Source organism: Lutjanus erythropterus, chromosome 21, assembly GCF_056507025.1.
Source record: "Lutjanus erythropterus isolate fLutEry1 chromosome 21, fLutEry1.hap2, whole genome shotgun sequence".
Taxonomy (NCBI): Eukaryota; Metazoa; Chordata; class Actinopteri; order Lutjaniformes; family Lutjanidae; genus Lutjanus; species Lutjanus erythropterus.
In genome coordinates, this window is record NC_139337.1 from 20,693,569 (window position 1) to 20,709,593 (window position 16,025).

The window sequence follows — 16,025 nt, forward strand, 5'->3', positions numbered from 1 at the left end:
AGCAGAATACAGAAAGTTCATGGAGGTTTCTAAACATTTGCAAGAAATCTCATCGGGAAATACTTATTCGACTATCTGACTGTTTGTCGAATAACCCCTCTGCCCACACCTTTTGACGCTGGACTGGTCGCCTGTGCACAACCGTTTCCGTAACTTTCCGAAACCAGCAATCCAACATTAACACCCACTTCAAGCAGCGATTGGCCAGCTATGAGAAAGTTAGCTGGGTTTGAACTTTTTTCTCTCAAGCTTTCTTTTTTTTTTTTTTTTCATTTGTCACACCAGTTATTTCTGGCACTTTTCGTGTATTCAACACGATGACTGGTTTCCAGGAAAGACTGTGTGTAACTGTCCTCATATTAAAACAATATCAACGATATTTAAAAAAAAATAAATCCCAAGACTCCCCTCACACTGCAAAAATAGAGGAAAAAGTGTCTAGTCTGATTAATTGCACATCTTCATCTATGCATATATTACATTTAACATACCTAATTGCCTGACCTGGGCTTCACCTTTGCCACCATAACAGTCTGGTGCAGGATTATAGGAAGCATGTGACCATTAAAATCACTTCTTTTACAGAGCCGCGTGGAAAATGTGTTTCCAAATGTGGGACACACCATCCCCTCCTTTTACTATACTTGATCATCGTCTACCTTCAAGCCAAAAACAAGAACAGGAACACACCTGTGGCTCGTTACAGACATCCCTTCCCTGTGTGTTTTGAAACTCGCGTAGTTCTGAGTCTGCCCAGTTCTTCGCTATATTTCATCTGATGCTGTTAGGTTAGAGGCGGACGGGGAATTATTTCCAACCTGTAACAGAAGCTCTGTGTCAGACGAGTACTGGAATGGCTATTAGAGCGACGACAGGGCCACAGGCTAGACTGGGATGAGAGAATGGCTAAGTCACGCTGACAGGAAATGGATGGGGAAAGAGCTGCAAGGACACTGCTTGTAATGTACTTTAGTCAGGATGAGTGGGTGGGAGGCAGGTGATTTTGATTTAGCTGACAAGTAATACTTCAGAGTAGGATCTAGGCTTTTAAATGTCCTCAGGGTTTGTTTAGTTTACTTCTTCAGTGTAGAAGTAAAGTATAAATACAGGAATGTGTCAGGAATCTTAATCGATGTCCAACTTTTCAACATCAACAATGGTTGTCTGGTGCCTTCTGTATGCATATATATAATTTTTTATTTACTTTTTTTGGAATTAACGTTTTTATTGAAATATACACAGACACTATTATTACCATTAGTTTTAAGATATCCAAAGGCCCATGGTAAGTGCTCACACTTAGAACAACCAAAATAAACATTAAGCAATTGTAGCAATAAGGACGCCTTTTCTATCGGTAAACATTGTGCGTTGTGATGTAATCGCGTCAGCACTTAAAGGGCCATTACAACCAGATCATCACAGTGTTCTAGCAAAGCTGTGAGCAAAAACGTGGCCTCATGACCTCTAAAAGTTCTCGCCTTCATCACTGACTCTTGGTAATGTGTGTTTTTTTTTAAATCTGGAGGGAATGTACTTTTCCAGAATCTGACTCTGGCCCACCTTTGACATCCCTTATATTAATCCCTGCAAAGTTATGGCTTGATATATCAGGCTGTTCTCTTTGGTCTCCCATTAGACATAATCTTGGCAATACAAGTCCAATCGAATCTAAACACTTCCATATGTGTTCCAGTACTTTTGACCAAAGTGGGAAACAAGTTTAGATTCCCAGATTGCATTTTTTTTAAAAAAAGCTCTTCTTTCTGCTCTGTTCACCTCCAGTATAAATTATTGGTCAGTTCATCCCTACAGGCCTTTTTCAGGATATGTTACATCACTATCTCATCTTTCGCCTTCCATATCAACCACAGTGGGACTGTATGACCACTCACTCGGTTTGAAGGGAGGTTGACATCACCACATCTTTTTAAAAGCTTGAATTTTAATGCGTTCAACAAACTATGGTATAGGCCTCATCAAAATCAGGGTAACAGAAAATTGCTACAACAATTAAACAACAGATATCTGGTAATCTTTGACCTCCAGAGATTGCTAGTTCTTTAACTGTGTTCAGGGGCAGAGTGCACTTCATATGTTTTCTTGCACACGTCCAATTCTACTTGCCAATGTCCAATAAATAATTTACAAGGGCTTAGTGGGACGTAGCGCTGTATATTAAATAGAAGGCAGATTGGCTCTTGAAAACATGAAAAGCAGGATTAGTATTCAAGAGGTCTTATGAAACCATATTAACGAGTCATTAACTTTTTGTTGGCCTGTCTCAGTACCAACACAGACCAACATTTTGCACATTCTGAAATGATCTTTTGGAGACTGGAAATGAACGAGGGACCCTTTTTCATGCCATAATAGAGTTTAATGAAGCAGATCTAGAGATCAGGGTACTTCCTTCCTTGCCTCACAATCACAGATTGCAGCCTTTCTAATCAAGGCCACCCTCGGATGGTTTCACAAAACATAATAGAACACGTGAAAACTGCTTTAGTGGGTTTCGTCTGCTTCTCTCTGGCTTCACATGAGGCTAAGGTGCTGATTTGTATTTGGTCTAACCCTTCCTCGAACCTCAGATTTCAGCACCCAAAGCCACTGGAAATGTCCTGGTTTGTGGAATTTCTTTTATCCCAAGGAGAAAGAAATCACTGAGTCCATTTTGAAAAATATGCTTCTGTTTTTGAATCAAGTCAAAAGTACAGTAGATGTTGCTAATTTGAGATGGAGGTTTAGACAGCAAAACCAAATAGTTAGCAGCTTGTTGACATAGGTCTGAGGTTTACAAGGACCTTGGTTCACAGATGTGGGAATCTAAGAATATAAGCATGAAATAATATACATATTTCTGTGGATATTCTGAAAAATATGTGATGACTTTAATAAAATTGTGGAAATGTATCTCTTCTTTTTTAGAAAATTTGCTTGTCCTAACTGTTGCAACAGAGGAAACAGATGGCTTCCTCCGCTTTATGCAGTCTGCACGTTATTTCAACTACACTGTGAAGGTAAGATCGTCTTCTCATATTTTGAAATTAGGTCCAAAAATGTGCAGCTTGTCCCAGCTAATGATGCTACACACACACACACACACACACAGCCCCGCCAAATGTTTTAAACATGCAGCTGATTGATTAGGCTTGTTAAAGGAAACAATGAAGTGCAGCAAGCTGCAAAAACATTCATCTTAAAGGGCCACTCCTCAATGTAGGTCCAGAATTCCCCTCTGTGGTTGAAGCAGGCAGTAAAAAAAAAAAATAAAGATTTTTTTTTGGGTCCAGAGCTCAGAGTTAGTGCACCGCAAGCATTTACGTGGTCCTTTGCCTCTGTGCCCGCTGCACCAGTTTGTATTCCATCTCATGCAGACACAGACTTGCAAGCTACTTTTCTAGCCATTTGAGCCTTTACTTGAGACTATTATGTTGTCAATTTTCTATTTATCTTAGCTTCGTTATATTTTTCAGGCTTCATATGCAACCATCTATGTACAGCAAACTCAATGAGACCACAGTAAACAAAGAATAACAAGAACCTGATAATTTGACTCAGAACCTCAGGACTATCACACGAATACAATAAAAGTCAGCTTACTCAGCTAAGAAAGTTCCACAGCTGCTTCATGTGGCGACACATAACTAGGACCTAACTGACTAGGTTTATGATCCTGAACGAGTCCACATTATTATGGACACAATACCAGGATGGAAGTTTACTGCATTGAAGTTTACTAAAAAAAATGGATGCATAACTAAAAATAACTGACACGTATCACTGCAAAGATCTTACTGCAAACTGAACTATCAAAACTCTGAACTGGACTGGATGTGCTAAATGAAATTCTCAATACAATGAAATATGAAATTAAATATATATATATATATATATATATTAAAGAGAAGTGTCACATCAAGCCGTTCCTGGTCATCAAGTAGTGAACAATAAATAAAATAGAAAATATGAATTTATATGCTGCTGTCTTCTGTCTTGCAGTTTCTCTTCCAGATAGCAGCTGTATTTCTCATTGTGAATTTTGACTTTGAGTTTTGACCCTTTGAGCTTGCTGTAGCTGGTCAGTGTGGAGTGTTGAGTTAACAATATGAATCTGTTTGTTAAGCTAATATTACCACAGTCATGATGCTAATTTCTGTTAAAATGTCAGTGGGAATTCCCATTATTTCTTAGCATCAAGCTAACTGACTAAGCGTTAGTTATATTAAGAAAAAGCAAATCAGGAATCCAAAAATTGTTTTAGGATCATGAAAAAAAAGAATCACAATACTTTGGAGAATTGATTTTTTTCTATAACTATAAACTCAGGATGCAACATTGTGTGCTGTTCAGTATGAGGTGGCCTTAAACTCCAAGGCTCACACTCATATTTACATCTTCATATACAGCTGTGTGCTTTTTTTCTTTCACAACCTTGTTGCAAATAATTTTGTGTGATCATGTACTCTGGCTGTACTGACACAGAGGTTTATAAAATGTGCCCTTCCAGCTTGGAAAGTCTCCCGAAAGGGTAAAATAATTGCCCTTGTTTCCAAGATAGTTTCTTCAATCCATTTTCTTGAATCAAGTGTAGTTTTCTTGATATTAATGGACCCATCTTTCTCTGCTTTCTTTTTTTACTCCTTGGAAATGTCTTGCTTATAGGAAAACGTGAAAATATTCCTCCCACTAGCAGAATTCCTAACCGGTTTTGAGACATACACAAAAGACACCGTTACGTAAAATGAGTGACATAAAAATGAGTGAAAACTTGTGAACAGTGCTGCTGGGCTGCCTCGTGGTGAAATCAAGCCGGTTCATGTCAGGCTCTGTAACTCGCTCTTCATGTGCTCTGTCTCAGGTGTTAGGAATGGGTGAAGCTTGGAAAGGTGGTGACGTGGGTCGTTCTATTGGTGGAGGGCAAAAAGTCAGACTACTGAAGGAGGCCATGGAGGCTCTGGCTGACCAGGAGGATCTTGTTGTCCTTTCCGTGGATAGGTATGATATTTTTATGCTTTATTTAGCTCCACATGACAGTATTATTTTACCATTTACATGCTAACTTAAAACCAACTACCTTCCCTTTGTACTCTGACTTTTTTAAATAATTCAGATTCAGTATTTTGTTGAGTGAGAGCATCTTGGTCAGTGATTCCCTGCAGGGTCTGAGACGATGTGCCTCTCCACAGACAAAGCTTGGAAAAAGATGCCCCCCTGGGATCATGATTAAGTTATTTTATCCCTTAAATACTCAACAATTATAGTTAAATATTGTTGTTTTATAGAGATTGAGTCTCCCCTTATTGTTTGTGGAGGCCTGCCTCTCATTTTGAAAACCTCTGCCTTAAAATTCTGCAGAGAAGAGAAATTCCTCTCTCTGGTTTCATATACTTACAGCCAACAAGCATAACAAAGAAAAAAGATCAATTTGTTATTCATTTTTTCTTTGCTTGCTTATGTGTTTCCTTGTCATAAAGATTTTCAGAGCTTTGTTCTGATTCGGCTTTGATTTGAAATATAAAGCATTGCCATGAGAAGAAAGGGATGCAAAACACCTCTAATTGCTGTGTAGATCTATGAATTAGAAATTAAACTAATTTTCACAATCACAGACTGTAATAATTGCTTTGAAAGCGATGCCTCCTCAGTGAGAGATGTGTGAGCACATTTATGTAGCACTAAACCGCCCTCTGCTCATTCATGTAAAGGCATTATTACAGAGCATCGGCAAATATATGAGGTGAGTAATTTTCACATGCAGGTAGCTGAATTATGAGTTTTCAAACCCCATGGAAAGTTTTCCCGAGATAATGTGAGTGGTTTAGAATAATAACAGCTTTGCAGGCCATATTTCCTCAAATAGAGCAGAAGATGATGATACTTGCTGCACCGTGTCACATGAATAATGGGAGCTATAATTGCTGTGTAAAGTTGTCACACCCTTGAAACAGGTAATTGGAATGTTTTTTTTTTCTTTTGGAGGAAATGACTGTAATGTGAGGAACTGAATCTGCATTTTACTTAAGATTATGCGCCGTTCAAACGCGTTTTAAAATCTATAATTCCACTGGACCACCTTGGCTGTTTTGTCAGTTTCTGCCTCTGATTCAATTAAAGTTTTACATTTCATCCTGTGTGTCACTCACTTACTTAAATGTAAGTGACACCAAAATTCATTCACGCCGTCGTTAAGCTATTCAGAGTGGGCTGGTTTCCCACAGTGAAAAAAAAATTATTGCACGCAATTCAAAAGCCATACACCTTAAATGGAAACCACAATTGCCGTTCACAGCCAGAGCGTTTTACGTGACTTGGCTTTACATCAGTCACTCTGTGCATTTGAACTGCCAGAAATTTGTCATATGTAAAATAATGACTTTTAGGCCACAATGGGAGATTTAACCAATTAGGGAGGTTACCTTGTTTCCAGACACCACTCCTTCATAATTTCAGTATAAAAATAAAAAGAAGGTGAAGGTTCATTTGTGCATAACCCTTTCAGATAAGTTTGCTCCTGTTTGGTGGGTGGGACGAGAGCTAAAGCCAGCAATTATTAGATTTTTTTCAAAGCTTTGACAACAGTGGGGGTAAAGGTCAAATCATGGTGCACGTGCTTCCTCCAGTCTCCAACCCGCTGGTCACCTCGGTGTCGCTCATGCTGCCAGTGTTTTGTCTGTCCGCGTCCAGTTCACACTGGAGCTACCGTCTCTTTCTCTGACAGACGAGGGAGACGGTTGTGGCGGAGTCAGTCCGAGGCCAGCGTACTGTGTCAGATCTTAAAGACAGAATGTCCACACTATTATTTCCAAGTTATCAGAACAGATTGATTGAGACGCAGCTGTAGAAATCTGATCTGATTTGAGTACACCTCCAAATGTTTTTTTTTTTTTTTGAATCCAATTAGTAAAAATCACATTAAACAAAACCCTGGTGCCTTCCAAACTATCAAATTCACCTGGCAACCCTGGAGCAGATGAGACATTTAATTAAATGACTCCTGGCTACCAAGAGTTAAAAACCAGTAAAGATCTTACACATTATTTCAACACTGAGTTGTGCTCTTTAAAACCAAATATCACAGTTACACTACAGTTTGCACTTTCTAGTTTTGTTATAGAAGCAAAGCAATTCATCATCTCACTACAGTAACACTTAATTAAATATCTTAAATGATAATACAGGCCACGCCCACAAGGAGAATGTACAAGTTCATTCCCAGGCCAGGTTAGTCTTAAATTTATTTTCCTGTAATGAACTTTTTAAACACTGTCATCAATGTTTTTTCATGGACGGCAGGTCATTTTACACTGCAGCAGTAAGTATGATTGATGACTTAACAAGGGACAGAGAGGGCACTCGTATGAACATGTGGCAGACAGATGTGGGTGCTGTAGACGCTTCCTCACCTACGTTAGATTTCCCATCCCTCATTACACGACTGACTGAAGTGGTTCAGGTTGTCTAAACGAGGGAGTGTCTTTCACTTTTCCTACCACCTTATAAACTGGTGTATATCCAGATTTTTTTTTTTTTGGATAGATTGATTTTTATAGTAGTGTGAACAGTACAGAAGAGGGTTTTTTATAGTCAGTGAATACTTATGACTTCACACCTCAAAGTAAAATCACCAGGAACTTTAAGAGTTTCCACATCCTAAAATATCTGCCCTTTGAATAATAGCATGCTTTTAAACAAGTCACCACAAGGCCCATGTAAAGGGTTCGACACTTTTTCCTCCATCTGTCACAGCGCTCCATTGGCCGTGTATGCATCACTGCAGTTTGTGTGTTTTTGTGACGTGTCAAGGTCTCACAAAGCAGGACTCTTTTGAAATACCTTACAGAACAATCCAAAAAGGCTTGCCTGTACAAATGCCCACTCGTGAAGAATGTCTATTGTTTACATTTAGATTTCTATCTCCGTCAAGCAAATAGAAGCCTTGGTTTTGTGACAGATGCAAGATACAACATAGTTGTTTAAGAAAACTGTCAGAGGGGGGGAAAAAAGGATGATACTGATCTGCTGTATTTTATCTTCACTCCTCCCTTTTAGCTACGATCTTATCTTTGCTGCGGGACCAGAGGAGATTCTCAGGAAGTTCCAGAAAGCCAATAACAAAGTGCTTTTTGCTGCAGAAGGACTGATATGGCCGGATAAGCGGCTGGCTGACAAGTATCCCTCAGTCCGCAGCGGCAAACGCTACCTCAACTCTGGAGGTGGGTTCCCAAAAATTCAAAATATGATCATAATGCTGAAATGTTTTGACCTGTTGAATCCTCTCTGTCATGGCTGGTAGGACGTTGAGTTGACACTGGATAATGCAATAGTGACCCTCTACTCCTCAACAGACCTTTTTTAAGGCAGCAACACTGATATGAAATAGTAAACAGTTGTTGCCAGTGACACTAATTAAGATCCTGATCTGTTTATTGTAACAGTCTTTCCAGTGAGCCGAGATAAATAATAGCAGCACCATAGACACACATACAATATGTAGACACCACTGCATCGCAGCAACAGCTGCCCTATTGAACGGGGCGAGGATAAAAAGCACCATAACATTTACATTTTTCTCTTCTGAGTCAGGTTATATCAAGGGTTTGTGATCTACACGGAGGAGGTAAACAGCGTTTTTTCCTAACTTACGCCGTGGAAAGCCTTGAACATAAAAACGACTCTTTGAACTCGGTTGAAAAATGTAAACGTTATAGTGCTTTTCATCCAGAAAAAAGTGCAGCTACTGCATTTACTTTTGTGTTAACAGGTCAGTCAGTTTTGAATCAGTCAGTCAGTCGAATGAAAAAGGCACCTGGACAAAAGTCATGCTGTATTCTAACTAAACTAATTATAGATCATTCCAAATATGATATGTTTTAAAAGTAGCAAGTAGCCACACTGTGAGGAAAAAAACAATTGTATATAGAAATCAAGATGCATCACTGATCATTTTATAATCGCACCCTGGGCCTCTGAATTGTAATAAAATCATGAGGTGCCAAAAGATTCCCACCCCTCGTACCTACAGTGATTGTGTTTTTGGTTTTGTGCGCTGCGAAAACGCGGGTGACCTACACTCAATACTGTGCCTGAACACATCGTGTCTACACCCAGATGGAGGAGTGAAACTGCTGCTGCTGCTCTGCTGATGTGCTGGTCACGCTTCACCTCCTGTTCAGACACAGTGTATCCCTAACCCTCCCATGACCCCCATGTTTAACATTAACCCTACCCCAGCCCCCATGTTTAACCTTTGCCCTAACTGAATAATCCCAGTACAGTGTGATGGTTATTTCTGTGTGTGTCACTATGGGACATTGCAAAAAATAACAACTGATTATCTGAAAACAATATTGAGATCAGTGAAGCAACTGTCACTTCACAGTTTTTTTTTAATGATAACTATATAGAAATTGTATGTCGAGGTAGACTAGTGTTTAAGTAACCTGATTGTAAACCCGTGACCACTAAGTGTATGCGTTGGTTTACATTCCAACGTCAGCTGTCGCAGTTTGAAGACTTGCAGGCGTAGTTGGAATTCAGGCGGCTCAGCAGCAGCAGTTCACACTCAGTGTTATTAGTTTAAAAAGTGCTGGGGAGACTTCAAGGAATGACAACAGACGGGTGTTAGTTTTAAAATATAAAACCACAGGACTTTTATTATTATCTCTTTCTGTAAAATACAAGTATATTTTCCCTGTAAACTGGCTCCTTGTGGTATTTCCTGTCCAAGCGGACAGGAGGTGACAGAAGTCCATTCTTATGAATATTAACTGCTACTTTGACCCTTTTCAACCCTGCAGACTCTAGATTTTCTGAGTGACCTCCCTCCTCCAGTTTTCCTTTGCAGACATCTGCATTACATATAAGAGGTTTTTGGCACAATGTGACACAAAATACATGCTATGCTGTATGGATGCTGTACATTTCTAGCAAAGTAAAAATCTCACGCATAATCCACATGGCACGGACAGCTGCATCCTGCCATTTGTCATGGTCTAGTCAGAATATAGAATTACTACCTTCTCCTGTGGTCATCAGGCTGGTCTGACCTCCCATACTGGAGCATAGCTGCCTCAGACTGATCAGAGACTGTTTTTAGCGTTCATTGTCATTGACATGACATGTGGATTTGTCTTGGCCCCCAGAATGTGCCGCAGTTTGTGTAAAATTGCAGGTTTGTTTGTGTTCCAACGGCTACCGCCCAAATGACCATTGGGGAATGTTTTATAGCATCTGGACACACAGTCCTGTCTGAAAGAGAGTGCAGTGTTTCAGGGATGGAAACAAGATATGGCCGTGCTTGTGTGTGGCAGTGACTGTGTGTGAGTATATGAAAGGTCCAGTGTATAAGATTTATGAGGATTTATTGTCAGAGTGACAGACACTGAATATAATATCCACAAGCATGCTTTCATTAGAGTATAACCACTTGAAAATAATAATCATTTTGTTTTTGCCACTTTAGAAAAGGGATGCCACGACATTCAATTTAATAGCACAATAAAAAACAAAAACAATAATAAATTCAGCCAAAAACTTTTCTGAGCTTCTAGGACAAAAGACTGAGGGGATTATTTACTGAGCCTGATACAAATCACTGTCAGGGGAGCATGTTGCCCATGTAATGGAGCAAAAGTGATTCCTGCTGCTGAACTTTGAATATGAATTGAAGTCAGAGTGAAAGCAGTACTGTAAATTTACTGGCACAGTGACAGATGCAACACTTATATTTTCATGACAGCTCACACAGACCGGGTGGTAAGAAGTCAGGATGGTAACTACCAAGTTAATCTCCATCAATCATTAGCTAACACGTTATGTAGCATTTGGTTAAAATACTTAACTTACATATTACTATATAGATAATATGTCATTTTTACCCCAGCAACATGTTTTTACCACCTTCAGAATCTGTTTTTTTTTCAACATAGACAAGCCTAACACATATCTAAATACAGGAAAGGAGAAAGCTGACTGAGATTATGCTGTTTACATCTATGTTGTTAATCGAACATAAAGATGAAGTGTTTTCTTCTTTTGTCTCAAACATTTGATGGCACTGTTTGTGTGAATTTATTATTAATATGTGATGATCCATCTTGAATGAAAATGCTTCCATCATGCCTCAGTTTACTGTTTGTCTTATTGATGAGTCGAGACGGAGCTGTCTCTGCAGCTACACGTATTGTTGTTGCTCTTTAGTGCTGGTAGTGGCTCTTCTTGTTCCTTTGTAGACAGCATACATGCTGTTCCCTGTCAGGTTTGAAAGAACTGCAGATCCAGTACCTGTTACCATGGTACTGTAGAAAAATGAGTACCGTCATGTTTTCATAATTTTTGCATCGACTTGGTACCAAAGTATCAGTTCCTGTGACATCTCTACCATAGAATTTCAAACTATTCACTAACAAAACTAATAAAGGGACCTGAAACCTGCACATAAAATGAATTTTCAACAGTCTGTCAAAGCAGACACATGATAACAAGTTCTGTTATTCCATTTTACGTGTTTCGTTTCTTGCAACTTTACAGTCAGAATATTGTGGACTCTTGTTTTCCAACAGAGCGTGCAAAACAGTGGATCTTTCCAAAGGCAATGGGTCAAAAAGGCATCCATTTCACAACCCTTTCTGGGATCCGTTGATTTTAAAGCCATCATTTTGTGGATAGGCTACCAATTTGCGTTAAATGTCATGATTTCCTTTTATCTTTTCCGTGCTCCAGACATTTAGATTATGTCATGTCTATCCATACACTTGTTTACAGTGTCTATGGCTTTTTTTAAATGATGGGATGCACAGCGATGCACAACAGAAACATAACCAAACCCTGCAATCTGTTACTGTGGTCAGTGTCCTTGAGCAAGAAAGGGAAAAAAAAAGAGGGAGACAGGGGAGAACTGGAGAGGAGATGGCCGTGAGAATGTACATTTGGAGAGAGTGTGAAATACTAGGACACACTGTTCCAGGAGCTCAGTGAATTGTGAGACAGTAATGACGTATAGATTGCAGCTTTCTTGCTGCCCATTATTGCAGTCCTTTCTATCTACGGACTGTGTGGGAAGAGAGAGTCCCTGCCCATTTCTTGTGTGCTTAGGATCATTGCCAAAAATCACACTTTGTGTAAGGAATTCAAGCTTTCTAGAGTGAAGTCTTTACACCAAGGAGCCAGCAGATGCATTATAATTGTTACCCGCAGTCTGCCAGTTGTATATGACCTTGTAAACGTCTCTCAACCCCATACTTTACAGCTGGATATGAGTTTCACACTGTATATTTCTTGCAGGTATAATCGGCTACGCCCCGAACATAAACAGAATAGTTTCACAGTGGAACCTCCATGACAATGATGACGACCAGCTCTTCTACACTAAAATATACTTGGATCCTTTGCAGAGGGTAAGCTGGTCTCAATTTAAAATCCCAATTCCAAAAAGGTTGGGACTTTTGTACAACATCCAGAAATAATGGTGAATCCACATTTCAGATCGTGACCTCTGGGTTAAAGAGGAAAAGGTCTAGATTGTTACTAGTAGCAACTTAAAAAGTGTCATGGCTAACTGTCACATCTGTGAAGGCCCCATTAATGCTGAAAGGTACATACAGGAGTTGGAACAACATATGCTGCAGTCCAGTCAATGTCTTTTTCAGGGACATTCCTGCTTACTTCAGCAAGACACACTGCCAAGACACATTCTGCACGTGTTACAACAGTATGGCCATGTAGTAAAAGAGGTTGGGTTCTTGACTGGTCTTTCTGCAGGCCAGACCTTCCTCCCACTGAATGTGTGTGGTGCGTTATGAAGGGCAAAGTATGACAACTGACACCACAGACTGACAGCACCTGAAGCTGTATAGTATCAAGCAATGATGAGAAAGAATTTAACTTTCACAACAGTTAGTATCTTCAGTTCCCAGTGTTGTTAAAAGAAAAGGTGATGTAACACAGTCCCAACTTTATATCATCAAAGATCTTGTCTTTGTACTGTATTAAATTAAATATAGGTTTAAATGTTTTTGCAACTCCATGCAGTCTCTTTTTATTTACATTTTACACAACGTTCCAAAATTTTGGGAATCGGGGTGGTAATACTGCCTTTATATGACACACAAAAGCAAACAAGAAGATTGGCTATTTCTGTGTTGTTATTCTTAATTCCTGCCACCACTGGTTAGATTCTCCTTGAAATCAGATGAAACAAGTTACCGCACGCAGACCGGAAGAGACTATGTTTATATTTTCCCAGGCAAAAAAGAAGCAGGAGGAGATTTTATTCTTGACGTTATATTTTGCGGTTATGTCGGTGGAAACACTACCACTTTTGTCCACAGGGGCATCCAAAATCAACACAATATCAAAGTTCCTTGTAGATGCTTTAATGTGAAAATATATCCCTAGAAAACATATCTTGGATGGCTAAGATACTAACTGTGTTTTCATATCTTTCAGGAATCTCTCAACATGACTTTGGACCACAAGTGCCAGATTTTCCAGAACCTGAATGGGGCTGTCGGTGAGAAATTACAGCAGCTGAATTCCATAATTCAATTTCCTGCGAATCTGAATATTATTTTTAGGTAATGCATCATAGTGATCAATTGGACTTGGACAGACGTGATCACTGATAGAGGTTTAAAACCCCAGTTTTATGCTGTCACTTGTAAGTGGAAAAAATGACAACTTGGGCTTTAAATAACTTTCTCTAGTAACTTAAACTAACATTGTACTGTTTTGCTCTGTGAAATATTGCATGTTTTCAGTGAACTTGTAGGCTTGGCAATTCACCCTGTAAGTTATAAACCTTCACAGCTCTTGTCCATGTGGTAAGTCAATTTTCATAGCCTGGCTTGAAATGTCTCCTGTTCCTTGTATTGGCAGATGAAGTGCTTCTCAAGTTTGGAACAGGCCGCGTAAGAGTTAGAAACACGGCGTACGACTCTCTGCCAGTGGTTGTCCATGGCAACGGAAACACCAAAGTGAGTAAAGAACATGACGCCTTCCTCAGGCACACCTAACAGTGTAATTATGGCACAGCATAAATACTTTTAAGTTAATCATTCTCATCTTGAACACTAGCTTTGGGGTTGAGTTATTGAACTCTTCTTTCCCATTTGCAGATGACTTTCTGTTGGCCCGCGCCTGTTAGATTTTTATCCAACTAACATTCATTTTGAAAGCTTGCATTTCAGTGCATAAATTCCCACACATTCAGGAAATATACATACTTTTCCTACAGTTCTTGCCAATAACATTTTCCATAAAAATCAGCTCATTATTCAGTGGAGTAGAGAAGTCGGGCCAAAGCTGGGCAATAATTCTCCGATCCATATGTCCCTAATTTTCTTTTTGGGACTGCTCACTGGATATTAGAGTGATGGGCTCAGCCAGCTGAAAAGCGAGATGTCCGTATGATACCGTCATCGTTCTGTGGAGGTCTTTTCCTGGTCTTTTTCCTTCCCCCATCTCTTCACAAGTCTCACTCAACCACTGGCCGCCCGTCTCTGGTCTTCCTTGGTCATAAACCAAACCCACCAAACTGTTGAGTCATTCTTCCCAGAAGCCTCAACATCTGGGGGAACAGCTCTAAATGGTACATCACAGAATTCTTGTCCTAGCAGTGGTTTCTACCGTTTGGAGCTTCTTAGTTATATCTGTGAGCATTAGTTTATTTTTACTTTCCAGTTATCAGGCCAAGTTCAATCTGGTTACAAATTCAGGATCAAAGTGTTAATATCTGTGATAAGACAGTCATAAACAGTAGCAGCACTGAAACTATCATGTTTCCCACAAATTTGAACTCTTTGTTCACTGAGCTGGCATAATTATGATTACAATAGGTTGACGAAGACAATTCAGACAAAAGGAATGATAACACCGGACTATAAAGTCCCACTTTCACAAGAGGAGAAATTTTTACAGCTGTGTGATCTGTCCGACAAGTGAATCTGTCTCGTGATTCTATCTTATCTTCTCCCAAATTCCTACAATAACTCAGCGGCCTGAACATCCACAGTCAGATATCCCAAGGTAGGATATTTCAAACACATCTAGATAATAAAACGCTGTTCCACGGAAACTTGGAGTTGGAGTCTTTGCTTATACTGATATTAATCTTGTGTAACCACCTGCTCTGTAATCTTTTTCTTTACAGATGTACTTGAACTACTTGGCCAACTATGTCCCCAATGCATGGAACTATGAACATGGCTGTAGCCACTGCGATGACAATCTTGTGGACTTGTCTCAGTTAAAAGTAAGTTCTTCAAATTAGGTCATTTTCCTTCTATTTCCTGTCCTCCCCTGTCCATTTTCAAAGTGCAGCTGTGGAAAGTTTGTATTAAGCCACCTCCCTGATGTGGACATAGGAAAGGATGAAATGTCGCCTGATCTTCCAGAGTGAGCCATTCATCAGTGTCTGTGTAGACAGTAAGAGTGGAGCCTGGTCTGTTCCCTTTCGACAGATAAGCAAGACCGTTGGTGCTGCACACACTCCCTTTCCAACAATAATAAGCCATGTGCCCGTTGGTCCTTTTGGACCCTTTTAAAAGAGCATAAATGCCAGGGAAACTACTTGGGCAAGAGGAAGCACTGCACTGCTGTGGTGCAGGATATGGCTTCTGGGGTTTTTAGAAGGGCTCATTTAAAGGGGTGTCACTGTCGGCCAGCTTGCCTTTTAGTGGCATTCTCAGTATGGGTTTTTATCCACAATAGTAAGTTATAGCGGTTATGCTGAAAATTTGTCACAGAGTTCAGCCAAGGCTGGCGACGTATAGGCAGAAGGAATGGCAGGCACTAGGAAATGTCTCTGGCCGTGTGGTTACGTCTGTCAACAACATTAAAAAAAACCTTTACCTCTCTTCTCTTCTCGGTTTGTGTTTATATTATCCCACGCAATCCAACTTATACTTTTCTATTATATTGTGCCTGGTACTTTTCTATTCTAGGGATAGAAAGCACTGGTCCCATGGACTACCAAACCCCCAAATTTGGTGACCAGAGTATAATTTTGGTTATGTAAAAGTTAA

At 39.7% G+C, this 16,025-nt stretch overlaps 1 protein-coding gene across 2 annotated transcripts in view; it reads left to right on the forward strand.

The window, feature by feature from the left end:
- Positions 1–16,025, forward strand: part of plod2 (procollagen-lysine, 2-oxoglutarate 5-dioxygenase 2) — a 47,226-nt gene that overhangs the window by 14,713 nt on the left and 16,488 nt on the right. For both annotated transcript variants that reach the window (XM_084746862.1, XM_084746863.1), the window contains exons 2-8: positions 2,929–3,020; positions 4,862–4,998; positions 8,053–8,216; positions 12,286–12,398; positions 13,450–13,513; positions 13,879–13,976; positions 15,152–15,253. In XM_084746862.1, the coding sequence (XP_084602988.1) occupies positions 2,929–3,020; positions 4,862–4,998; positions 8,053–8,216; positions 12,286–12,398; positions 13,450–13,513; positions 13,879–13,976; positions 15,152–15,253 (770 nt within the window). The remainder of the gene's footprint in view (positions 1–2,928; positions 3,021–4,861; positions 4,999–8,052; positions 8,217–12,285; positions 12,399–13,449; positions 13,514–13,878; positions 13,977–15,151; positions 15,254–16,025) is intronic.